Genomic DNA, 26,226 nt, shown 5'->3' with positions numbered 1-26,226 from the left:
GCTTCTTTTGTTACTGATATTGCAGTTCGATCCACACAGGTGAGCCCATGAAGAGAAGAGTGCAAAATCTGGGCCTTTAAGCACAACTTGTGCTGTTTTGTTGAATTTACCCAGATGTTATTATGATGGACTGAATCTTTGTTTCAAAGGGAGTTTAAATTGCCAGAGAAAGGTCCTTTGCTTTCTTTTTGCCCAGGAACATCCTGTACTATGCTTCAGTCAGTTCTTCACTCTTGGCTCAACAACACTAAAGTGAGAAACAAATATATACCTAATCCCAGATGCTTCCTTCACTTTTGTAAGAAAGAGTTGATGGGCATTCATATCTTGCTGTCTTTCCATAACCCAAAGTCCCACCGAATGGGAATATTCTGTGAGGGCTGCAGGATCAGAGACTTGAAATAAGCAATTGCTTTGCTGTGTTGATTTACGTCATAGTATGGAATTGCATTTATGCTTTACTGTATATGGACTCGAACCTGCAAATGCTGAAGAACATTCATAACTTAACTACGTGAGTAGTCCCACTTACAGCTATGGAACTAGTCACCTGAGTAAAGTTATGTAGTGGCTTGAGTGCATATAACATAAGTGTGGACTAGTGGATAGGGAACCAGACTGGTAGCCCTGTTCAGGTCTTGGGTCACCATCAGCCATAGCCTTCCTGTGTAACCTCAGGCCTGTCACTCAGTTCCACATCTGTACAACAGAGATGATAGCCTCCTACCTCAAAGGGATGTTGTGGGAATAAAATCCATTAATGATTCTGAGGTCCTCAGATACTATGGTGATAAGGGGTCATATAGGAGATTACATTAACCAAAGCATTTGTAGGATTGAGGCATATGCTCCCAATCCTGCAGGGAGATCTGGGCAGGTGAACCCCTAAACTCATTGCAAGGACCTCAATTTCCCCTTTCTAATCCTTACATTTTGTATTAATTTATTTACATGGATGAGTGTAAAAGCCAGAACAAAACAAAATATTACATTTCTAATTACATTAATAAACTGAAAAGAACAGGAGTACTTGTGGGACCTTAGAGAGAAACAAATTTGTTCAGACTAACAGCTGCTACTCTGAAACCTACCATTAATAAGCCAGATTCATCCCTGGGTGTAACACCCTTCACTTAAGCAGAGTTGCATCCAGGGTGATTTCCCCCTATTAATTTAATCATTATTATAATTGACTCCCGGGGTAGGGGCATGGCTGTCTCCAAAATGTTGCCTGTTATTTTTCCAACAGGAGGCAGGTTTTGATCCGCAAGGTGACCCCCTCCGAATCATTTCACTCCCTTTTCCTGCTTGCTCCAGCAGTGTGAACGCGGGATTTGCAATGTGCACAAGGCACCGAACAACACCGAGAGTTTGTGCAATAGACCGTGGGGCCGACAAGACGTCCCAGCAGCCTCTAAACCCAGAGGGCCCTTACCCCCAAGTTAGGGGGTGGAAACCTCCTGGCTCCCTCCCTCCCTCCCTTCTCCCCTCCCATTGGGGGCGTTCCCAGCGCGTACACAAGCGGTGACGAGCCCCGGGCTCCGGGCTATATAAACCCTTGCTGCGGCCACGCTGCCTCTGAAATCCCTGAGACCCTGGCCGTGTTTTGTGGACGTGGAGTGCACTCCCAGTATCTCCTTTGCAAATGGGTTCTGTAGCCTAGCGTTTACTCCCCTGAGCCTCGCCACCTGTGATCGCAAGCCGTGAGGGCGCTGCTGGGAGTAGCGCTGAAAAGAAACAAGGTAAAACAACAGCATCTCTTCCCCCCCCCCCCCCCAAAAAAACCCCACACCAGTAGGGCTGGGGCTTCCGAGAGTAGCTGCGCGAAGGGAAAACTTTGAGCAAGTGGTCGGTGGGGTGAACTAGGGACGCCTCCAAGAGGGGTGGCGGGTGACTGTAGATCAAGCGATCTGTGCGACTGCCGCTTTGTTAAACCGAGTATTGTGTTGATGTGGGGAAGGGCTGATTGCTGTGTTTTCTCCGCTTCCAGACACCCTGCCAAGCCTTGCTTGCTGGCCCCCGATCTCCCTTTCTAAAGACTCTGCTAAGTGCGCTCCCCTCATTTGGAGGGATTTCTGCCCGCCCCGGTCCCTTTTGCTCTGCGTTGTAACGAAAGACGCCATCTCCCTCGGTGAAACTGTCCCAGGATTGACAGGGCCTTTCCAGCTCACCCCCTTACAGACCGTCTAGGTGCGGGGCAAGGGGCTGTGGGTGAAGATTTTACGCTAAAGGGGGGGGGGGAGGGTTTCCCCGAGACTCCCCGAAACAGGAGCGAAGTGGGCTTCCGGTGGCTTTGTCTGTTGCATTGTAAGTGACAAGGATGGAGTTTACTTGTTACTAGTATCTGGGTCGGGGCCCGTGTTCCGGGGCCCGTGTTCCGGGGCCCGTGTCCCGACGTTCCATGGCTCACCTGGGCTGGCACCAGTCGGTCAGAACTGCGGGCACCCTAGGGAGAATTGCCCTGAGTTCGTTCAGGATGTTGGCAACTGTTTCCTTTCCGGAGAGGACGCTTAAACACCCCACCCCCCAAGTGCAGGGTCTGCTGATCTGTCTTTGTCTTCTGGTTTCCCTCGCACACGACTAGGGAATCTTTCAACCCAAACCAGTTGCTGTGCAGCCTCCGGACACCGCTTTGCTCTGGTGGTGTTACCGCAGCTCCCCCTGGCAGACCGTAGAGCTGAGAGGGGGCATTGCTCCCCTGCTCGGTGCATGGCTTTGTTATCCTGGATTGTGTGGCCCCAAGCACATGCTTGCTTTGCTGGTGCCTAGAGTCGGTCCTGATCCTAGGATATGAGACTGAACATCCGGACACCCCTCCACCCCCCAAATCCTTGACATGCTTTTCCCCTCTACCGCTCCCTCCCCTCCCCCCCAACAAGACTTGAGACGTGCTGAGCAAGCTGGTGGAATCAAGATCATGCCTGTAGCAAAGTACAGGACTAGAAGCGAGGCTAGGGGGATGGGATGGGGCTCTCTGTGGGTTGCTGCGAGCCAGTTCAGTCTGGTTTTTTCAGCTTGTGTGTTCTCGCGGAGTTCCCCACCCTCAGCTGCAGGCAAGTAAAGAATTCTCTAAAAGGGAGAGGAGAGACAAAAGACATGGCCACTTCCTCCCGCCCTGTAAATCAAGCAACATGTTTTAATGATTTCCCTTCAGTTTACATAATCCTAGTCTCTGACTCCCTTCCCCCCACAACCCACACAGCTTTCTAAAAATGTTAGACACCCCACATGTGTAGTAGAGGCGCTTATGCCAGTTATTATGCAGCTATTACCCTTTCCATCAAACCAGAGGAATTTCAGTCATTCTTGATCACAGAATGAAAGTGAATTCTGATGAGGCACTTACTGTCCATAGCCTGGTGCACTGGCTACACCAGAGAAAATCAATCCCATCTGTCCGCAGAATTGCTTTCATGCAGCAACATGCCTGAATGCTGATAACTTTATTAAGTGTGTTTTTATAAGCTTGCAATAGAGATTCTTTATTGGTTCACGTACCATCTTCTTAAATTATTGTGAAATAAACTGATAGAAAATATCAAGCTGATGTAGCGCCCACAGTTTGGGAAGCACTGTTTTGAGTGGAGTGACTAAAAGCAGAAACTACCTTTTCAAACACTAGAGATTAAGGACAAGTTCTAAGCACATGTGCTCCTGCCACAGAAATGCCTATATGAGAAATAAATCTGTCAGTATGTTACTCTGCCCATCAGAGGCTTGAGTGTGGCTTTACACTAAGAATTTAGCAGACAAGGACAAACCAAAATAGTGTTTTTCTCTCTCAATAAACTCTGACCTGAAGACCCTGCACCTTCATCATATTATGGGTGCTGCTTAAAATGTGGGACATGAAGTGACCTGCATCTGGCTGAAATTAGGATGTGATTTGTTTTTAATGGAGTCTATTAAAAGCAGAATAGGAAATAAAATAAACTTTAACCTCCAATTTGAGGCAGCACCCTTCATTGGCAGTTGAGGTTCCGGTTGGTTCTTTCATACTGGTCATGTTCGTACATCTGGTTTTGCTTTTTTCAAAATTGAGATTGGCATAAATCTGCCTTTTCACATGTGGTGAGTAAATGGTGAAGAATGTGAAAAGCCATTTGCCCATACACCTGTAGTGATCAGGTGAGTTGTTTGCTACACAAATGAGCTCTCTTCTCATCCCCTTTCAGCATCCTAAGATGCTGAGAGAGAGCACGAACATGGGTCTTCCAAATCCCAGGCTAAATTACCTGTTCTGCCACAGGTCTCCTAGGTGACCCTGGGTAAGTCACTTAATCTGTGCTTCCGTTCCCCATCTGTATATAGGGGATAACACTTCCTTTTTCACAGAGATGATGTGAGGACAAACACACTGAAGGCCATGAGGTGTTTAGATACTATGGTAAGGTGAGGGACGTGGAAATACAAAGATATGTATTTAGTAGCAAGATGGAGCATGACCAGTTTTATATAATACACAGCTACCATTTCAGTAATCTCTTGCTTTAGTAGCTGAAGGTCAAAATTAAGCCCTGCCCCTCAATTCATTCTTCCCTCCATTGAAAGGTGGTGGATTATAGAGACTCTGATTGGTTGGGAATAGTTGGTCCTTGTCAGTGGTCCTGTTTGTTAGGACATGAGGTCTCTCCCAAGGCTCCCTGCTTCTGTAGCTCTATTGCCATGAAGAGTACTAAATTCCTCAGAGCTGTTACTAGGCCAGACCAGCTTACTAGTTCATAACCTGTCCCTCATGTCTGCTCCTCTTCTGTATTCTACATGCTCACTTCAACATTAGATAACTATTCACACTGTAAAAAAACAAATGAGGAGTACTAGTGGCACCTTAGAGACTAACAAATTTATTTGGGCATAAGCTTTCGTGGGCTAAAACCCACTTCATCAGATGCATGGAGTGGAAAATAGAGTGGGAAGATATATGTAACAGTACATGAGAAGATGGGAGTTGCCTTACCAAGTTGGGGGGGGGTGTCCAAGACAATTCAATTAAAGTGGGCTATTATCAACAGGACGAAAAATCACTTTAGTGGTAATCAGGGTGGCTCATTTCAAACGGTTCATAAGAAGGTGTGAGTAACAGTAGGGGAAAATTAGTTCTTGTAGTGACTCATCCACTCCCAGTCTTTATTCAGGCCTAATCTGATGGTGTCTAGTTTGCAGAACTGGAATTTAATTTGCAGTTTCTCATTGGAGTCTGTTCTGAAGATTTTTTTTTTGTTGAAGCATTGCCACTTTTAAGTCTGATTGTCCAGGGAGGTTGAGGTGTTCACCAACTTGTTTTTGAATGTTCTAATTCTTGACATCTGATATGTGTCCATTTATTCTTTTGCATAAAGACTGTCTGGTTTGGCCAATGTACATGGCAGAGGGGCATTGCTGGCACAGGATGGCATATATCACATTGGTTGATGTGCAAGTGAACGAGTCCCTGATGGTGTAGCTGATGTCCCTTGAATAGATATGCAGACAGAGCTGGCAACGGGGTTTGTTGTAAGGGATAGGTTCCTGGGTTAGTGTTTTTGTTGTGTGGTGTGTGGTTGCTGGTGAGTATTTGCTTCAGGTTGGGGGGCTGTCTGTAAACTAGGACTGGCCTGTCTCCCCAGATCAGTGAGTGAGGGATTGTCCTTCAGGATAGTTTGTAGATCCTTGATGTTTTTGTTTTTGCTGATAAAGACTAACAGGGCTAACACTCTGAAACCTATTCGCACTGTGCTTTCCCAGTAATTTGTTAAACCGAAAAGTGAACAGACAGTGTGTTGGCCAAAGGAAGGAGTGTCTTGTACTCTGCCTGGAAGACTAACGAACTCTACCTCTGGCTTGCCTGAACAGTGAGGGCTTCCACAGTGGGGGACCATCTGGGAACATTTTGCCTCCAGGTCTCCATGTCTGGGGACTGCATCTTAGCAGCCATGACGCCGCAAATAGGAAGCGGTAGTTCCTTAGGTAGCCAGATTGAAAAACTCCTTGACTTTTGCCTGGAAACAGACAGATGCTACATTAGTGTGTGAGGAAGAGGTGTAATGTGACTGTGTAGAAACGCTCCATTAAGCCAGTGGGCTGTGGCTTACAAGTGACACTGTTGCAGTAGCCTGGTAAGCCAGATGTGTCCCTTCCAAAGTGCACATCTGGAAGGAAAGGCTGCCACACCCTAGCTAACTTTGGATGGCAGCTTTGTCTTTTCTAAGTAGCACTCATCAGCACGTACAGGATGTTTTGATAACTACCCAATGCTCTTTGAGGGCCATGGTCTGCCTTCGGCTCTAACTTTCTACCACTCTCTAGAGCTGGCTGGAGCTTTGATCAAAAAACTTCTTTTCCCCAGCCAGCTGTACTTTACTCTCAGGTCAGCAGAAGTCTGATGTCGGCAGTGCGGACATTGTGTCCAGAGTATATGCCTGTAGTCCAGCTACATTAATACTTTCACACCCTGTTTTTCACGGCTAATGGTGAATAGTAGCCTATATTAAGAGGGGCTGCTTATAATTAGCTGACTGTTCTGTTTACAGGAAGGAGTAAACTGTCCCTTTGGAGATGGTGCAGAGAACTCTGAGTGATTGAAGTAAATGGGCATGTTTGTTTCCTTCATTATTTCTGCTTATGATATCCTGGCTGCGTGTGTCGGATGAGGAAGAGCAGTGGAAACTGAGCACCATAAAATTAATTTTTTTAATAAAGTAGCCCCTCCAGGTTACAACAGGGAGTGGAAGCCCCACTATGCTGGATGCTGCACGTGTCCCTGCCTCAGAGAGCTTGCAATGTAAATAAATGGGATAAAGGAAATACTGTCCCCGTTTTACAGATGAGAAATTGAGGCACAGTGACTCACCTGAGGTTACCCAGAAGTCTGTGGTAGAGCTAGAAACTGAACCAAGATCCCATGAGTCCGGTCCCAATGCTTTATCTCTGTACCATTGTGTGGGGTGTACTGATTTGGAAGGATGGGAGTGATTTCAAGTGAGCCATTTTTCCTGCGTTTATTTCTGTAAGTGTTTGTAAACACATCTACTTGGCTGAGGAGACGGACATACACCATACTGCCATCTGTTCTGTATGAAATTTGTCTGGGTGGTGACTGCTCTGGAGATGCGACTGTAGCTTGCTTTCACAGCTTGTCCAAACATTAAATGTATTGTAGCATTTTTCAAAAACATGATTATTGGAAAGTCCTATCCACTAATTTGTAGGGGAGAGAACTATCAACAAGTAATTTATCCATGAGCTTTGTCCTTCTGTTAAAGGACATCTTGTGTAGGGTAATTTCTTCACATGTTAGAAGTTAAACAATGAGCTGATCTGCAGATGTCCACTGTTAGAGCAGTGATGTCTGACTGTGATTTGCTATGAGTCACATAGTGTCTAGTTGAATGAGTGCACAAGCATTTCTGCTACTAATATACAAAGCATAGGGATGAAAACAAAACAGATCATGACACCATTGTTGTGTTCCTCAACCTCCCTCTTGTGTCATTCACACATACTTCATTAGCTCTTCAGGGCAAGGGGCCAGGACTTTGTGTGTGTGATCACCCCTAGTTCCAGCCCCTGTGTTCACAGTCATGGTAATATGTACTAGCAAGGATGGTCTCATTTTGAATGGAAAAGTTGTGCTCATGATGGTTCCTCCTGTGACTCATTGAAGAGCTTCTGTTTAAGACTATACTTTAGTAGCTAAAAGTATTAGTCCATGGTGATATGGGCTATAGGTATGTACTGCATACAGAGGAAAACAATTACCCTTAATACAATCTGAAGACCCAAGAAAGCAGAACATCAACAGTGAATTCTAACTAGCACACTGTCAGAAATGTTGCAAGATAAACTTACTCAAATCCTGCATGTACATTAGGAATTTAAGTGACAGTTGAGATCCTGAATCTATTGCAGTAATCAAGGAACAGCCTGAATGATCTTAGACTAACCAATTTATTTGAGCTGTAGCTCACGAAAGCTTATGTTCAAATAAATTGGTTGGTCTTTAAGGTGCCACAAGTACTCCTTTTCCTTTTGCAAATACAGACTAACACGGCTGTTACTCTGAAACCAGCCTGAATGATGTCTCATGTAGCATGCGGGTTTATTTTTTCGTGTTTGCATGTTGGGTTATCCCATGGTTTAGGCTTCTTGAGGATGGTAATAGAAGGTACTTTGAGTCTTGTCACATTTGTTTGCTCTCTGCAGGTATGCGCAGTTGCCAGCTTTCACATGGTAAATAAGCACCCTGACTTTCACCATAAGCCAAAAATCAAGCTAATCCCATTTCAAAACAAAGCCAAACCAAGCCACTCCTTATGAACCCCAACACTGTGACTAGATCTCCCCCCTCGCCCTCCCCTCCAGTGTGCAGTCTGGGACAGTGGTGGGCCTGCTGTGCAGCCCTGACTCTCTTCCTGCCTTGCCCCTGCTGGCTGGGAGCCAATCAAAAATAAATAAATGAAGCAATAAGCTAAGCCAAAAACTAGCCAACAAGCAACTCACAAGCCAATTAAGCCAAAAACAAGCCCAATTTCCGCACTTTTTTTTGTGTGGGTTTGGCATGTCTGGTATGTGGTCATGGACACTCCCCATATTCTGAAGGCTCACTCCTTTGTCTTGCAGGGTTGATATCTGTACAAGAACTAAGATCAAGTAACATGGCAGCAATCCCATCAAGCGGCTCACTTGTGGCAACCCATGACTACTACAGAAGTAAGAACTGCTACGCTGTCCTTTAATGGGTGCAAAATGGAGTGCTCACAAACCGGACTGCAGACACTCATGTTGGTGGGTGGGGAATAGAGCGATCTAGTTCAAACCTTTTTCTGTGGAGTGGGTCTTGCGAAGATAAGTCGCTGAACTCTCCTCTTATCTTGGTTGAAGTTTGTAATGCCCATGTAGAACTGCTCAAAAACAGTCAAGTTTGCTTTCCAACCACAGTGTATTTATAGGCTCCTTGGAAATGCAAGTTAAAGAGGACCCTAAAGGAGTTGGGTGCTCATCCCTCACTGAATTTCAATGGGATTTGAGCATCTGAACTCCCTGAAATGCCAGCTTGAACTGTGCTTCAGATAAAATCTCCTATTCTTGCTTACTGTATGCCTATGCTAAAGCCATCGGCTTCTGCATCCTTTCTCAATACATAGCAAATGTACCATTTCTCTCGATTGTTCCTTTCAAAGAATCACCAACAGAACTCCTTATAGGACCCGAAGTGTGGATTAATTTAGAAGTAGCCACCAGTGGCTACGTCATGGCATTCCTGAAATAAACATGAACCATCCAGGCGCTAAACAAAGACACCTTTTTGTTCATGCAAAAAAAATGCCTGACACTGCAGCATTTTTGTTGAAAAGAGGCTAAGAGCCAAGAATGGGGGTGAGTCTTATTTACTCAGCAGGGAGATAACAAGCCACACTCCCTTAACTGTGCCAGCATCCTCTGTACTCAACCATATGACCTACCATACAAACAAAGGAACAATAAGTTCTCAATGCGTGGTTTAGGGGCTATTTTCCTCTTCTTGAAAGTGGCTGCCTCTAGAGTTACCTTAAAGCTCCTGGGAGCAGTAGGGTGGGGGGTGACTAGCTAAACGCTGTGTAAAGTAAGCACTTCTGCGAAAGACAAAGTAAATAGAAAAGTACAGCCTGCCCACATGAGCCTATAGTACAGGGCCAGATCCTCAGGTGGTCTGAGCTACCATAGCTCCACTGCCCATAAAGCTTTACCAAACAGCACCAGCTGAGGATTAAGAACATGAGACCAGCCATGCTGGGTCAGACCAAAGGTCCGTCTAGCCCAGTATCCTGTCGTCCAACGTGGCCAGTGCCAGGTGCTCCAGAATGAACAGGTAATCATCAAATGATCCATTCCCAGCTTCTGGCAAACAGAGGCTAGGGACACCATCGCTGCCCATCCTGGCCTAAGTTCCCTGTAAGCCACATGGCCATGCAGCAGCCTAGGCGCTTAGGGAACCCAATCGGGGACCTGCTGGGGGAGGGGCACCCCTTCCCCCAGCCCCAACTCACCCTGCAGCCTGGCCCCAGCCACAGCCAGATCAGGGCCAGGGAAGCATGGCTAGAGCAGCCTGGACCCAGGTGTGGCCAGGGCCAGCCCAAGGTGCAGGCCTGCTGTGCTGGGGCTGGGGGAGGGGCACCTATCCAGCAGCCCCAGCCCCAGAGCTCCTGCAGCAGGGACAGGCGCCTCTTCTCCCCACCCCCACCCTGGTGCTGCTGTGGGGAGATAGCGCTGGGGGAGTCCTCTCTCTCCCCACAGTAGCCCTGGACCCTCCTGCACTCCAAACCCCTCTGCCCCAGCCCTGAGCCCCCTCTCACAAGAGCCCCACCCCCACCACATGCATTTTGTTATGTGCACCAATATGAAGGTGATGTGTGACACATCACCTCCATATTGGTGCACATAACAAAATTCATTCCGCACATGGGTGGTAAAAATGAGAGGGAACACTGATCCTGGAGAATAGGTCCATCAATGGCTATTAGCCATGAATTTATCTGGTTCTCATTTGAACCCTAGTGTAGTCTTGGCCTTCACAACATCCTCCGGCAAGGAGTTCCACAGGTTGACTCTGCATTGTGCAAAAAAACCTTCCTTTTTTTGTTTAAACCTACTGCCTATCAACTTCATTTGGTGGCCTCTAGTTCTTGTGTTATGAGGGAGTAGATAACACTTCCTTATTTACTTTCTCGACACCAGTCACAATTGTATAGACCTCTATCGTATCCCCCCTTAGTTGTATCTTTTCCAAGCTAAAAAATCCCAGTCTTAATCATTTCTCCTCAGATGGAAGCCATTCCATTCCCCCTAATCATTTTTTCTTGTCCTTTCCTGAAACTTTTCCAATTCCAGTGTACCTTGTGGTCTTCTCCCCACACTCCTGTTAGAGATGCAGGATGGAGAAGGGGAAATTGTCTCATAAAGCACCCTCTATGTTCAGATCGTTGTTGCTCTCCAGCAAGCTCCTTTTGGCCAAGTGGCAACTGCTGTGACTTACCCTACGTCAGGCAAGTTCCTCCCATGCAGAAATGTCTATGCTATGGCAGCTGTAGTGCCATAGGGTAGATGCTTCCCGCATTGGTTGACAGGAAAAACCCTTCCATGTAGGTAATGCCTCTCCGGGGCAGTAGCTCAGGTGATGGAAGAATCCATCCATTGACCTAGCTGTGTCTGTACTGGGGATTAGGTTGACCTAACCACGGTGCTCAGGGGGCAACATTTTTCACAGCTCTGAGCAAACTTAGCTGGGTTGACCTAAATTTTAGGCATAGACCAGGCCTCTGTCTCACCCACACTAGAAGAGGAGACTCCCAATGTGCATCAAACCAAAACCTTCCCCCACCCTCCATGACCAAGAATCCTACACAAGGATTACTGCAGTCTTGCAAGAAAGTGAGCATGGTTTAAGCTCGGTTACTTGTCTCCACTTGCTGAGTGAGAGTTACAAACCATTTGGAAAATTTGTTATGGAAGATTATGTCCACATAGCACCACCTTTGTTCCAACCTGTGGCATTAACCTGCTGCTGCTTGTAATTACCTAGTTTGCTGAGAAACCTGTTTGAGGTTATTCTTTGTCCTTTGGGTGTGAGAGAATCTATTCTTAAAACACCATGCCAGGAAATCTCATAAAGGAGCACTTAAAAATATCTCCAAATGTGTGATGGCAGATTAACATGTCCTTCAGACATGCTTTTACTGTCTAGGGTGGATGCCATTAAAAGACTGGCACATACCAGCTGATCCTCAGAACAGGAAATTAGCTGGTATGGAAACTGGTACCCGCGCCTAAGAAGCAGTAATGTGGCAGATACTTTATCGTTAATGGCAAACCATGTACTAACTGCAGCGGGGATGTTCATTACAGCAGTAGATCTGATGTTTGCAGAGGGGAATGTTGGTCTGATGGGGATGCAATCTCGTTCGCAGGGCGTCTGGGTTCCACTTCCAGCAGCAGCTCCTGTGGAAGTGCTGAATACTCTGGGGAGGTTATTCCTCACCATCCGGGTAAGCACCTCTCCTACAGCCTGGACTCTCTCTGCCCCAGCCCCCTGCAGAGGGGAACTCTTGTGCTCAAAACACCCTGTTTTAATACAAAACTAGCTACCTTCTCCATAGCTCTTCAGAGCATCAGTGTAGCTTCAAAAACGTTCTCCGTGCTAACTAAGTACATTATCCATGGGTTATAATGGCAGAAAAATCCCTATAGAGACTCTGCATAGAAGAGAACTGAAGTTGTAGTAGCTGGCTTCTACTCCTTCGTGAGGCACCACTGCAGAGTGCCAGCTGCTTAATTTGCCCTCTTGCTTGCATGTGTAGCAAGACCACCATGGTAATCAGGGAAGTACCTATTTCTGCTGTACCTCCTCCTAATCAAGCTGCCTGTACCTAGCTGTCCTATTTCATAAGTATGTTTGCTTTTCAGGTCTTCCTAAGTCTGACCCCGGTCACTGGTGGGCTAGCTTCTTCTTTGGAAAGCCAACCCATCCTGTCATGACAACTGTGTCGGAATCCCCAGAGAAGTAAGTGGTCATTCGTTTTAGCTCACTCGGAATATGGTAATGGAGATAAACTAAGAAGCTTGAAGGGTGGCTTGGAATATTGGAATGGCGAGGACAAGGGAGGACTGTTGTGGAGGAATGCAAACTGTAACGTCTTATAATTCTGCTTCGTTGCATTCTGCACTGCATATCTAGAATACTTTCCAGTTGGTCTCTCCTGCAGTGCTTTGAATCTTCACGATCCAGCCTGCAGCAAAGAGCTAACAGCAGCAAAAGGAATCCCTGTAGCTGAGGAACGGTAGCACTGTCGCCCATTATTATGAGGAGATACTAGACCTAAAAACTCTGAGGCCCATATCCTCCTCAGGTGCCTAACTTCCATGGTGATCTGGGCCTGTCTCTTCAGATGTTGTGGAAGGTGGAACATCTGTTTAACTGGGTGGAGCAGGGGAAGCTAATGGCTTGTTTGAACTAAACTGGCTTTGTGTGTAAAAGCCATCATGAACCCAATGACAAGGTGAGTGAGGGACCAACGGCTGTTGGTGAGAGAGACAAGCTAGTTTCTCAGCTACAATAACACTGCATGTCCCGAATAAAGTCCTTCTCTGTCTGCTGAATTCTACTACAAGTTGCAGAGGAGGAAAAGATTTATTTTTCCTTTGTAGCCATTGAAAATTGGTACAATAAAAGGGCCCTCAAGGAAAGTGTCCTTGCAGCGGCAGTAGAAACAGCAGGTGCAGATGTGGATTAACTAGTTTGTGCGCACACATGGTTGCATGTGGCCCTGTGGATCTAGCAAGTCAAGGGAGCAGGGGAATAGCTCCAGCTCCCTTAGCCAATAAACAATGGAGCTGTTGCTACCAATAAGACCCTGTTGTCAGCTAGCACAGCTCTTTGTTGCAGATGGTGCTCACTGTAGTCAGGAAGTGCTGCCCAATCTGGAGCAGTGATGGCTGAGTTTGGGTGCTTCAACCATCTCTCTGGACTCCAAGAATCTCACTAGAAGTCTGTCCTGGAATCACTGCAGTAGGAACGTACGAGGAGCTCTAATGAGAGCAGGGAGCTGCAATTCACCAGCCTTGTATCGGAGGCAGCTGTGTCAAAGATGGTTTGTTTCTCTCGTTTTCCCTCACCCTGTGTCTCTCTTGTCTTCCAGTTCAGGAACTTTCCAGGTGGCCAACGGCGTGATCACTTGTGGCCTGGCTCAGGAAGTAATGAGGAAGCGCCACGCCAGTGAGCCCAGCAAACAAAGCGCTGGGCCATCTGCGTGAACAGGCTGGCACATCTTCCTGCTGCCTGCCTGGTTGCTGCTTCTGATCCAAATGCTAGGAGTCAGAGCCCATTTTCCACTCCCCCTCCCCATAGAGTAGACAGGCTGCGTTAAGTATTTAGATGTAGGTTTTTAAAAAACAAAAAAAAAACCAAACTCTACACTGCCTTAGTACTGTTTCATTAACTTGACTGCATTCTTTCCATACAGCCTTGGTAACGCTTTTTGTTTACTTGTTCAATGAAACTAATAAACTTAAGCAGCCTTTTAAATGCTGTGTGGCTTTAATGTTTTTTCTTTCCAGTATGAGCTCTGCCCTTTGCTGGGTGCTACTGCTCTGGCCTAGAGGGGCTGCTGCTATCATCATGCCTGGGAGTGTTTCACACATCAGACAGGGACCTGAACATGGGGACAAATCTCCTGGCTTCATACTAAATGGAATTTCACCTTAGCTCAGTTTCCCTTAAATCTTGGTGATAAGGAGGGGAATTCTCTCATAACTATGGCTACTTACAGATAGACAGCGTGCTTGACAAACTGCAGCCCTTAAGCAACCCCCTGAAAGTGCAGTCTCTTCCCTGGAATTGTGAACATGCTCAATTAAGGCTTTGAAACCCCTTCACTGTTTCTCATCAGAACGGGCAGGTAGCTCTGCAGCCTTCCTTAGTGGCCAGTCATGTCACTGGGTTGTCCTTTTTCCAGATGGTAGCCATCCCTCCAGGTGTACCTGGCATAGAACATCACTTGCTTTGCACAAGGCATAGGTAGGTGAAGATGAAGGCCCTGCCATCTGAGCAGGGGGTAGCATGATGTACTCCAGTCACTTCTCAAGCTCACTTAATTGTATTGAGGGAATATGAAGCTTTTTCTTCCTATTCAGTCATGATGAGGCAAAGAACAGAATAATTTCCTGATCATTTGGTTCTATCAGTAGCCTGTTCTCAGCATCTGACCCATTGCCAGTAGAGAGAGGTTAAAGCCCTGTTGTAAAATTCACTTAGGTTTTCTGCTGCTACCTTTTGAGTCTCGGCTGGAGGCCAAATAGCCCTTCTGGCTTTCAAGCACCCAGTTCTTAATGCAGGTACTGGAGGATCTCAGTAAACAAGCACTTCAAAAAGGAAACTACCCCTTCTGCAACAATTAAAATGAAGACTGACCTCTGCAGTTATGGATGTGTGTATCAACACCCAAATGCAGGCTGAAATGCAATGAAAGGTTGCTTAGTTGCTTGACAGGCTGCATCTATCATATACTACGTGCATGGAGCCATAAGCCCATGCTTTCTTAAAATGGCCTTTCTTTTAGTGCCTACCTTCCAGGCAAATAACAAAAGGCTTGTTCCATCAGCAGCTGTGCATATCACTGCTCCAGCAAGAGATGTTAGCACTTGCCTAGAATGTAAAGATTGTATGTTACAAATGCCCTAGAACCAAAGCGCTTGACCTACATTAATAGGAATTTTGTTTTTGTTGTCTTCAGATAACTTCTAACAGCTGTCCTGCTTAGTCTGCCTTTATCATAAGGGGTCCAGTTGAGGAGCATGGAAGTTGATCCTACGGCAGCATTCCCTAATTATCTGTCTAGTACAGTGTTTTCAGAGCAAATGAGGGGCTGGGCACTGTAGCGATTTAGGCCATGCAATGCATGGGCCAAGTCTACTGTCTCAAGCACAGATCTTAAGGTCATATAGCACAGACCAATCTTATCAACTCCTTGGTTGGAAACAATCAGTTGGTTTAAATTTTACAGAAAAATGCAGATTTTTTTTTTAAATAAATAAAAAAAGCTTAAGACCTAACTTTCAAATACTTCTGTCTGCTCTTGTTAGACAGCTAATGTCAAACTATTTCTGTGCAACATAGCCAATCACTTGTCTGCCTCTACAATTCAGTCAAGCTTGCATGCCAATTGGGTGCACAGCTTTGGAAACCAGGTTTGTGCAGGCCCCTTTGGGACTGAATACTCACATTCTAATGGCACCAATTTTCTCTGCAAGCAGTTATTTCTATCCCTAGTTAGAACAGGAAGACATTCTGAGCTATAAAAAGGCTTACTGGCAGATTTTAAACTAATTTGGCAACCTCTCCCAGAATTCTGAGCCAAACCAGCTCACATGGTTCTATTATAAGTGAAAGCAATCAACTTGTTGATGGGCCAAAAAGTCACAGCTCAATGACTTTTTTGGGGAAAATACAAGCTGTGGAAATGTCTTGCTCAGCTACCTACCCCAAATAAACATTTCTCAGTCTCTTAGAATCTCAAAGTTACCGCTGTAATCAATCTCAAGGAAGGCAGGACTAGTGCACTCCTCATGCTGAGGCAGGATTAACTGGTCTACAGTCAAAGCAAAATATAGGTTATAAACAAAACCTTAAACTAATCTATGACTAATGCTATCGGGACGGTCAAAGTGTATGGGGAAGTGTCTTTGCTCAGTTCCTTGCTGGAAATGACTTCAGAACAGTTCCGTGATGCAGGGTTGCCTTAGTCTGTTTGGGCAAATGTCTTAGTGGAAAGTGTGTGCGAGTAAAAGCCAAAACCTCAACTACTGTAAGCAAGTGGAGAAAAGAAGAGAAACCAGCAGTCGGACCTTCACATGGCTTGTGTATGAAAATAGCTGATTACTGATTCGCTAATATACGGGATAAGGTGTCCAAACGGGCTTGTTTTACGCTAGAACCATTGTGTAATCCACAGTACGCCTAGAATAGTTACCAACAAGTGCTTATTTTTTTCTCTCTGTTTTGGAACACAAATCTTTCCTTAAAAATTACATACTCCTTATCAAGACCCAGTTGAAACATAAAGGGCTGATGCTTTTCTAACTAAATCTGGTCTGACTTCCTGGTTTTGCATTTTCAACGAGGAAAAAAATGACCCTTTAATGTGGCTAATCCTAGACAATCCCACAAGTGCTTAGTTACAGAAAGGCTGAGGGGTTAGAAAGAGATGGCATATTCAACAGGGTTTATTCTCATATCTTACTATTCAGGCTTATTCTTCACAGAGGAATGCTGCTCTTTGTGGAAGGACATGAAGCCTTTATTAAAAAGATTTAGAAATAAACGTTTAAGTGGAAGTGCACACTGTGTCAGATCCTCCACTGATGTGAATAGTGCTAGTGACTTAACCCAATAAATCAATACTCTGTTGGGATAGGAGGGAGTGAAAATTCAGGTCAGTTCCTGAGTTTTGTAAAGTAGAAGGCAATCAGGTGTGTGTTTCATAAGAATGTGTTTGACAGGGAAGTGTGTAACTGCTGCATTGGCCCATTCACTCTGCATTTAATGGGCTCCAGACATTCTTAAAGTGTTTGAGGGGAAAATAAAATTACTTCCTCGATCAGTCTGGAATCAGTGGAAAATGGTGGCCAGAGCAATACCCAACCATTCTCTTTACAGACTTTCACATCACCTGAGGCTGCTCTGAGCAAGCTTATGACCAGGGCCAGTATGAATTCAGGAGCAGGACCAAGGAGCCACAATTGGCTCCTTTGCAGCCCTCTCCCCCACTCCCCTTTTCCTCCTAATCTCTGTTGCCAGCAAATATTGTGCACAGCTGAGGATCTAGGCCAAATTGGAGTTCTGTTCCAAGTAGTGAATTTGGGGGGGGGTTCCACATGTGCTGTGCATTAATAATTTCCCATCAGTGTTTCTCCATTTCCAAATAAGCTGAGGGAGGGGTTGTCACTTGGTAATTGCCAGACCTGCACATTCAGCCTGTAGGAACACAGGACTGGAAGGAACCTCCTGGGTCAGAGTCCAACCCATCATATCATCCAGTTCATAAATTTGCTGTGCCTGACCTGCAAAGCAAATTGAAAAAGCCAGTGAATGCCAGCTACTTTCCCTTCTTGACTGTATGGTATTGAGTGCTGGCTTCGTTGTTATGGTGGCAAACAGCAGGATATCCCTGCTCAGACTAGATTAGTTTACAGTATTACACAGACATAGCCTTCATTATGTCCATATTTAAGTGGTGTGTCTGCAGCTGCTGATGAACTAGCCATTCAAATTAACTCTTTTCTCTCTCTTCCCCCCACCAGTCATTTAGGAGGAGTTTGGGTTATGCCGTAACTTCCTTGCAGGGACTGATCCGCCTATGGAAGACAGACATTTTACCTGCAAGAGGGCTGTGCCTAATGCATGAAACATCATGCTGAATTTAATCGATTTCTAGTTTGGGTTGAAACAAACCCTATTAAAAGAGTTATCCATGTTCTTGGAGGAAGTGGCAGTGATTATACCGTGCCCTATAGGAGAACATTTCCCTTCAGCCTCAGGAAACAGCTGATATAGACCACCATGATTTTATGCCCCGTGCCTCACAAGTCCAGCCCTTGTGGGGCTGATCCTGTGAGGAGCTGACCCCTTGCAGCTCCCATGGGGGCCAGTAGGAGCAGCAGGTGCTCAGCAACTCCTGGGATCAGAAATAATAGGAGCCAAAGATGCTGAGCACCTTGCAGAAGCTGATCACTTGGATCAAACCGTGGATGAGGGACTCTGCTGACTGTCTGAACCCTCTTGGAATGGCTGGCTGGCAGACAGAGCAATGTGCTCTAAAAAAACGTAACCTTCCGTGAAGGGTTCCCTGCTTGCAAAGACTAAGCCCCAGTCCTGTGTGAAAATTATACCCACAGGGCACAGGTAACCTGAATTAAGGGCAGTTCAGAACATTGTATTTGTGGTTCTCAGCTTTGCGAACCAATGCCCATACTGACAGCACCCCGTGCTCGTAGTCTCACCCTGGGTAAATATGGCTGTAGGTGTTCCCTGGGTTTATTTTCCCAGAGCCCTGTGCCAAGGCAATGGAGTGAGGGCTGAGTTTCTACAGCTGCTTAAACCATTCTAACCTTGTTACATGTTGCTTTTGCTGCCCTCAGGAAAGGGCTCAATGACTCCAGTCCCACACATGATTACTGAGCTTTTAAACCAGAAACCTGCATGTTCTTTCTCTGTGGCTTGCTCAGAGGGACTGGAGATTTTCTTCTGGCCACTTCAAGCCTCCCCTCTGATGCAAAGCAGGCTTGAGTCTCTCATCCAGTGAAGGGGCAGGCCAGGCGCTAGCTCCTAAACCATCCACCTCCCTGTGGCAGCGGTAGGTGGCTGAGTGGGAGGCCAGGGGACATGGCTAGAGCTGCCCTGTGCTACTGTAACAGACCCCTGAGCCATTGGCAGCTGGTGCAAGCTAGAGCAGCTCCCAGTCGGCCCAAAGCATAGATTGGTCAAAACCAGTTTTGCACGCACACACACACCCCCCGCCAGGGTGCATCAGATGCTCCTTGGTCTCAGTCACAGATTGGGGCCACTCTCCCAGGAGTAACTCTGGACTGTCACCAGGATCAGGACTTGCCCCTCAGCGCAGTTTGGTGCTGTCTCGTGGGGGTGGGAGCAGGAAGGAATTGGGAGCAAAATAAGGTCAGCTTTAATGTGAACAATGCAAAGCAGAAAAGGACCAGGGTTAGGCTTGACGATTTTTCCCTTATTTAAAATCCAGTCGCGCTGCCAGCTTTCTGCATCATCATCACATGCCCTAGCTCCAAGAGAGTACTCTTCCAGCTGCCCCGGCTGCCAGGCAAGCTGAGACTAAGGCTGGGGCTCTCCTGAGCTGTGGCAAAGGCAACGAGGGAAATTTGTGGACGTGATGAGCAAGGCCGTAGGCATCTTGCTGAAACACATGCCCCAAAATCCTTCCCACTCCCAGGGAGGGGCTGGAACGTCAAAACCAGCTTTCCTCTCTCCCTCTGTGCAAGGCTCCCATTGACTTCAACCGGCTTTGGAGCGGGCCGCAAGCAGGTCTGCTGTGGTTTCTTGTTTGTTGTGGACGGCCGTGGCTGTTGATATTACCGGGTGAGTTTATATCAGGTTCCTAGCAATAGATGATAAAAGACACACACCCCCGCCAAGTGACAATCCAGACTCCTAATGCGGAGAGAAATGCAAACAAAATGAAACCTGGTCTGACTCCTCTCCCCTTCCTGCTTGGCTGACCTTTAGCCCACTTTTCCATGTGGGCGAGCAGATGGCTTCCTTGGGGAGCAGGCAGGGGGAGAGGGGCAGGCATGCAGTGGAGCAGGGGGAGAGAGACAGGCAAGGACTGCTGGGATCCTCTGCACTGGGATTACGCCTTCGGGATGTCAGGGGAACAGCTGCTGTGGGGAAAGGGGAATGACTTGCAGGGATCCAGTTACATTGCGGTACTAAGTTTGTCAGCGCTGATGTGTTTGTTTTAATAAGGGGGCTGTAGAGCAGACCCACTTCTGGAAGGGACAGGGAGTGCTTCCAAGACTGTGCAGGGAGGCTTTGCTTATGCACAGCAGCACCGTGATGCAATCTGCCGGCAATCTTTCCCCTCTTGGGTGTTTCGCCTCATTGACCATGTGCCTCCCAAAACTGTTACTGAATAAATAAGGAGTTTTCCTGGAAAGGAGGCCAAAATAACCAGTAGAGCTGGCCCGAAGACAACAATCCATTTTGCAAGGTTTTCATGGTTTCAAAATTTGGTTTTCTTCCTCACTGGAATGAAAAAAAAAAAACCCAACCGTTTGACCGTTTTTGTGAAACAGATTTTTGTCAAAATGGCCATTTTGGGATCAGAAAGGTCAGGTGCTCAGTTCAGGTTCTTGCTCTCTCTGCTCAGACGTGACCACGGAGTCCACCCTGAACCTCAGAAATCTTCCCATCAAAAACGTTGCTGAAATCGATCCATCTCTATGAAATGTTTCTGTTATGACAAAACAGCGTATTTCAGCCAAAGTCATTGAGTTGAAAGCATTCTAACCAGTTGAAATAACCAGTAATATCATTTGTCAGGAAGGAAAACGCCAAACCTCTTTCATGTAGCAGCGGGGAAGGCTGGCCTTGTGGCTAAGGCAGGATATCTGCCCTGCTGGTTTTAGCCTCATAGCATCAGCCTGAGTCAGTTGACCTGGGGTCACTGCCGCTATGGAGGTGCAGAGAAAGTTTCTTGCAATGCAGGGATACCCTATGAGGCTCTGTAGCCTAACGGTTAGAGCAAACCCTTATGAAAAAGATCCTTTGAGTTTAATGGGTATGAAACTAATAGAATTTGATAGAAATCATTCTGAAAGCCTTAAAAAAATCTCACAGAGGCTTATAGTATTCTATTGGATGGCTTAAAAAATCTCAAGAAAAGTTATATTCTCTAGGGCTTTTCTCCAAGGAGCCAGAAGATGTCTGGGTCCTATTTCTGGAAGAGCCACTGATTTACTGTGTCACTTTGCATCTAATTAGAAAATATATGTATCACAGCTCTATGGAAAACTGGCTGCTGAATATAAGTTCTAGTGTCCTGGGAGAACAATAATAACAACCAGTCTTTAAGGCAGTGTTCTCAATCCCATTGCATACAACGGGAACACTCACTTTATGGCTGTGTGCCTCAGTTTCCCCTGGATGATTAGGCTTGCCCACTTTTCTAAAGCAATTTTCAACTCTGTGGCTCTGAATACATTTCTGAATAAACACAGAATATTGCTCTTAGATGTATGGCCACTTGTTGTCACCAGATTGATTGTGCCTGTCAGTGTAGATGAGACATCTCCAGGACAACCTAAACAGGAAGCAAAGATCTGCCTTTGAGTATGTGCTCTGCTCTTCTGATCTGCACTGTGACAGTGAAATCCCCGAAAACTGTCTTCCTGTGTTCTTCTTTCAGCTCTGGGATGTTGAGTGCACATCTTAGGCAACAAGAAATGCTTGTCTAGCAGTCTTACCCTTTACAGGCAGATCACGTGTTCCCAAATAACCCTTTCTGTTCTCTTCCATCCCCACCCCACATGCAGCGCTCCCCACAGCCTGAAGGTGGCACAGGATCCTCTGAGGTTGACTCTACTGATGCTCTAACAACAGGAAACACTTGAGTCCCATCCACATCTGGAGACCTCCAGATGTCCCCCTCACCTGCATGTGAAACGAGACAAGTGTCCCCTTTGCATCTCTCCACTGGAGGCAGCAGCTGCCCTTCATTTTCAAAGAGGGCAGCTAGGGCCACCCTTAGGAACAGGTTTCAGAGCAGCAGCCCTGTCAGTCTGTGTCCGCAAAAAGAACAGGAGGACTTGTGGCACCTGAGAGACTAACCAATTGATTTGAGCATCAGCTTTCGTGAGCTACAGCTCACTTCATCGGATGCATGCAGTGGAAAATGCAGTGGGGAGATTTTATATACACAGAGAACATGAAACAATGGGTGTTACCATACAGACTGTAATGAGGGTGATCAGGTAAGGTGAGCTATTACCAGCAAGGGGGTGGGGGGAAACCTTTTGTAGTGATAATCAAGGTGGGCCATTTCCAGTAGTTGACAGGAACAGTGTGTGTGTGTGGGGGGGGGGGGGGGGGGGAACGGAAATAAACATAGCAAAATAGTTTTACTTTGTGTAATGACACATCCACTCCCAGTCTTTATTCAAGCCTAAGTTAATTGTGTCCAGTTTGCAAATTAATTCCAATGCAGCAGTCTCTCGTTGAAGTCTGTTTCTGAAGTTTTTTTGTTGAAGAATTGCCACTTTTAGGTTTGTAATCATATAATCATAGAATATCAGGGTTGGAAGGGACCTCAGGAGATCATCTTGTCCAACCCCCTGCTCAAAGCAGGACCAATCCCCAATTTTTGCCCCAGATACCTAAATGGCCCCCCTCAAGGACTGAACTTACAACCCTGGGTGTAGCAGGCCAATGCTCAAAGCAGTGAACTATCCCTCCCCCAATCAAGTGACCAAAGAGATTGAAGTGTTCTCCGACTGGTTTTTGAATGTTATAATTCTTGACGTCTGATTTGTGTTAATTTATTCTTTTACATAGCAACTGTCCAGTTTGGCCAATGTACACGGCAGAGGGGCATTGCTGGCACGTTAGTCTCTAAGGTGCCACAAGTACTCCGTTCCTTAGGAACAAGTGCAGCACGTGAGGGACTTGGGCCCCTGCAGTTTTGGGGACCTTGCTGTGCTCTGTTTGTCTTTGAATTTCACAGGCTGGTTCATCTCAGCTCTGGGAGCAAATATAGAGCCAGCTTCTCACGCTAATCAACACCCTGGGAGCCTGGGGCCCTCTGGATTATGAGGGGTTAGATCTTGCTTCTGTTGAAAGCAATGGCAAAATCATTGTGACCTTCAAGTAGAGGCAGACACAGATCCTAACACATTAAATAAGAGATTCTTGCAAACACATATAAATCACCCAAGGGAGAGGCTTGTCTGAAACTTTGTTTCACTTCCTGCATGTCTATCAGTTGTTGCCGTTTTGACCTAAGTAATTAATTCATGTGTGTTTAGCACTTTGCAGATGGAAAGAGCCCAGATAGTCACTATTATTGGCCCCTTTGACATTTTGACTGAGGAAGGACTAAATAAATACTGAGCAAAGGCTTTAGGATTTAGCCCCACCTTATAAACGATCCTTTCTAAAGGCAGAAAGCAGGTGACTCTATTTGTTTAACTCTCTGAGGGAAGGGAAGTAAAGCCAGGGGCTGATTCAGGGCTCTCAAGTTGATACAGTTACTGGCTCTGCATGCAGCCAAGCCTTTAGTCACAATTGTGTGGTGTCTGTGAGCGATCCTTTCTGCTGAATGGAAAATGAGCCAAGGTGAGAGCTGCTAGGGTGCTGGGAAGCCTGGATTCATTTCCTTTTTTCCACCACTGCCCCTCTTCCTGCCAGCAAGGTTGTCTAAGCAAATCTTGGGGTTCCTCATAGGTTAGTGACTAGGAACCATTAACATTTGCCAGGTGCCATTCTGGTTTTGAACCAAGGGGGCAGAGGGGTAGATGCAGAGAGGGGAGCGGCATTTCTATCAGCCTAGATCTTATTCTGTTTTTGCTTCAATTTTTACACTACTTGGCCACTGAAAAAGGAAATACAAATTGACGGTCATGAACAGCAGAGCAAAGAGGCCCATTAATGATCACACATTGGCGGTTGCTGAGTCATAAGAACCTGATTCAGACAAAGCCTCCTGTCACATTGCATGGCAATTTTGGCATTGGCGGGGTGGAGAGAAGAGCCAGCTGGGACCAGATCCCATAGTAAGTGACTGCAGGTAGATAGTGACGCATGGTACAGCTGAAGTGAGGCTTTGTGTATTTGTTCTTCCATCTGCCCCTGCCCCCCAAAATGGATTTCAGACAGTGGTCTCAGCTCATTAACATGACTTCCCCCCCCATCAGTTCCTTGTTGGGCACTTGACTGAACTAGCTGGGGGGTGGGGGGGTAGGGGGAGAGTAAAAGCTTGTCCAAGGTTTTGGATTAAATTTTTATAGCCATTTGATATTATTTTTGCCAGCATCAGTCCTAGATTAAGGGGAAAACAATGGGCCACCCCTTAACAGGGCTGTGATGCACTGTCACCTGATAAATTTCAGTGCACCAGGCCATATCTTTGAACCAGATTGTAGTCAGCCATCTGGGGATTTCCTTTACATAGGGGAATATAGCTGGCACCTCTCCTAGACGTCTCAGTTTGGGGATATAGCGAGAGCAGGAAATGGGGTGGCTGGAACATGCCATCTCTTTTAAAATGGAAGGGGTTTGAAGTGGGAGGTTGTCTGTGGATGCTGGATCCCGCACCCCCCATGGCTAAGGCATACGCTGGGAAGCTGTTCAAAAGCAACAGGTAACTTGTATTAGAGGCGGGGTTTTAGCTAATAGAGCAGTGTAAAGCCTGAAGTAGCATCTTGATGTTCACTCACTATATAACTAGTATCTGTTTGCTCTCCCGTATTATTTCCTTTCTGAATTTGTGGATTTTCTACTAAACAAGCATGTCTCTGTCGTACAAACTGTGTGGCATGTGGGGGCCAAAGTGAGCTGATAGCTGGGGGGAGAGGGATGATTTCACACCTTTTGGGGGTGACAAACCAGAGGGGAAAAGTTTGCATGTCTGGTAGTTAAGAACTCGTGAAGGACAAATCTGGAGAGACTCAGGACTCAAAGAATGGCTGATGTCACCCTGTGAGGAGTAACTAGGCCAGTGGAAGCCAGGATGAGACCTTGTGCTAGTGGGCTGGCCACTGGTGTAAGGGATCTGCGGCATTCAGGCATCCCAAGGTCACAGGGCAGGTGGTGAGCAAACCCCTCACTGCTCTGGGGGATCCCCAAAACGTCACAGACGGTTTTTACTCCAAGCATCCCTTGGTGCAAGCTGGAATGGCCACTGCTGGCTCCTATAGCTGAGGTGAGTCCATGGGTCTGTGGCGGAAGCACTCAAGGGTTGAGTAGTTGTTGGCCTGTATACTGGAGGGAAAGGGCCCTCGTTGATTGTTTTAGAACCTTATATACAAACTGATTTTCCCAAGCACCTGCATACACTGCCAGCTGGTAGGGAGCTGCAGGCTGAAAACCACTGAACTCTCCGCGGGCACATTGGCTGAGGGAGTTTCTCTCCCTAAGGTCAGAGAGTAACAAGGCCCCTCTTTTCTGTGCTGCTTCCAGCTGGACCCTCAAGGCATAGCCCATCACAGACTGTGCCAAGCCAGGTACCTTGGCGAGCTATACAACAGGGATTTGGCCTGGGTCCGCAACCTTTCCTCAATACCACGGCTGTCCCCACTAATCCAAGCTATCTACTGTTCCTGGGTGAAATCCACCCCGGTGCTGAGGTTCCATCACACCGTATAGAGCCTGCTTAGGAAAGGGTGCACTGCATGGGGTGAATTTTACCCACAGTTTAGTGTAGAAGGGGGAAAACACCTGCCCTCTGATTCCCCTTCACCATGGGGAGCCTTTCATTCTAATATACAGCACCCAAGTGGGTGAGAGACGGGTCTTTGGTGCCCGCTCTCCTCCACCACCACTATGTCTTGGCAGTGTCTCTCCTACTCCCGACTACCACCAGAAAACCATAAGGAAGGAAGCAGTCTTAAAGCTTAAGCACATGGCTGCAGGTTGACCATATAATGTTCTGGGCTGGAAGCTGGTATGGAGGGGATGGGTCAGTGAGGTTGACTGTCCCTCCTATGCTGATATCAAGATAGGCCATGAGTTTCACTCCTCTCCTACCTGCTGCCAGTCCCATGTCTGAAAGGTGGAGAATATACCCTTTTTTAGCCCGAGTGGATATTCGAGGGGTTGTTTCTGTTAGGAGGAGAAACTGATGATAGAGTCAAGTATTTCATTGATGCAATCCTGTTTATTTAAAAGCTTGTTCAGAAAGTCCTGTTTCCCTGAACACAGTAGGCATTAGGCAAAAAGGTAGCAGTGTCTTTGCTCACAACTCCAAGTCTCTTTTCAGCCAGCACTCTGCCCAAAAAATCCTCTCAAGGCTTTTTCTCAGGGCCACGCTATGAACAGCTTCATTTATTTTCTCCTTCTGGTTGTTTCTGACTCACACAGACACACACAGCTCCACCACACAATAACCAGCCCCCCTGTGTTTGCAGTGAGATCCCCAGGGAAACTCAGACCACAGGGCACAGCTTCTATTCCAGCTTTGCCATGCTGGTCTGTGATTT

General features: G+C 46.5%; 1 protein-coding gene across 1 annotated transcript; it reads left to right on the top strand.

The window, feature by feature from the left end:
* The first annotated feature begins 1,566 nt into the window (after positions 1-1,566).
* On the top strand, positions 1,567-14,035 carry PPDPF (pancreatic progenitor cell differentiation and proliferation factor). Its single transcript, XM_073309026.2, has 5 exons — positions 1,567-1,742; positions 8,599-8,688; positions 11,922-11,999; positions 12,418-12,514; positions 13,650-14,035. Exons 2-5 carry the CDS (start codon positions 8,634-8,636, stop codon positions 13,762-13,764), a joined length of 345 nt encoding a protein of 114 aa, XP_073165127.1. The 5' UTR covers positions 1,567-1,742; positions 8,599-8,633; the 3' UTR covers positions 13,765-14,035.
* The last annotated feature ends 12,191 nt before the right edge of the window (positions 14,036-26,226 follow it).

The sequence above is a fragment of the Lepidochelys kempii genome, chromosome 13, assembly GCF_965140285.1.
Source record: "Lepidochelys kempii isolate rLepKem1 chromosome 13, rLepKem1.hap1, whole genome shotgun sequence".
NCBI classification, from domain to species: Eukaryota; Metazoa; Chordata; order Testudines; family Cheloniidae; genus Lepidochelys; species Lepidochelys kempii.
Note: the sequence above shows the minus strand (reverse complement) of the source record. Positions and strands in the feature narration are given on the sequence as shown.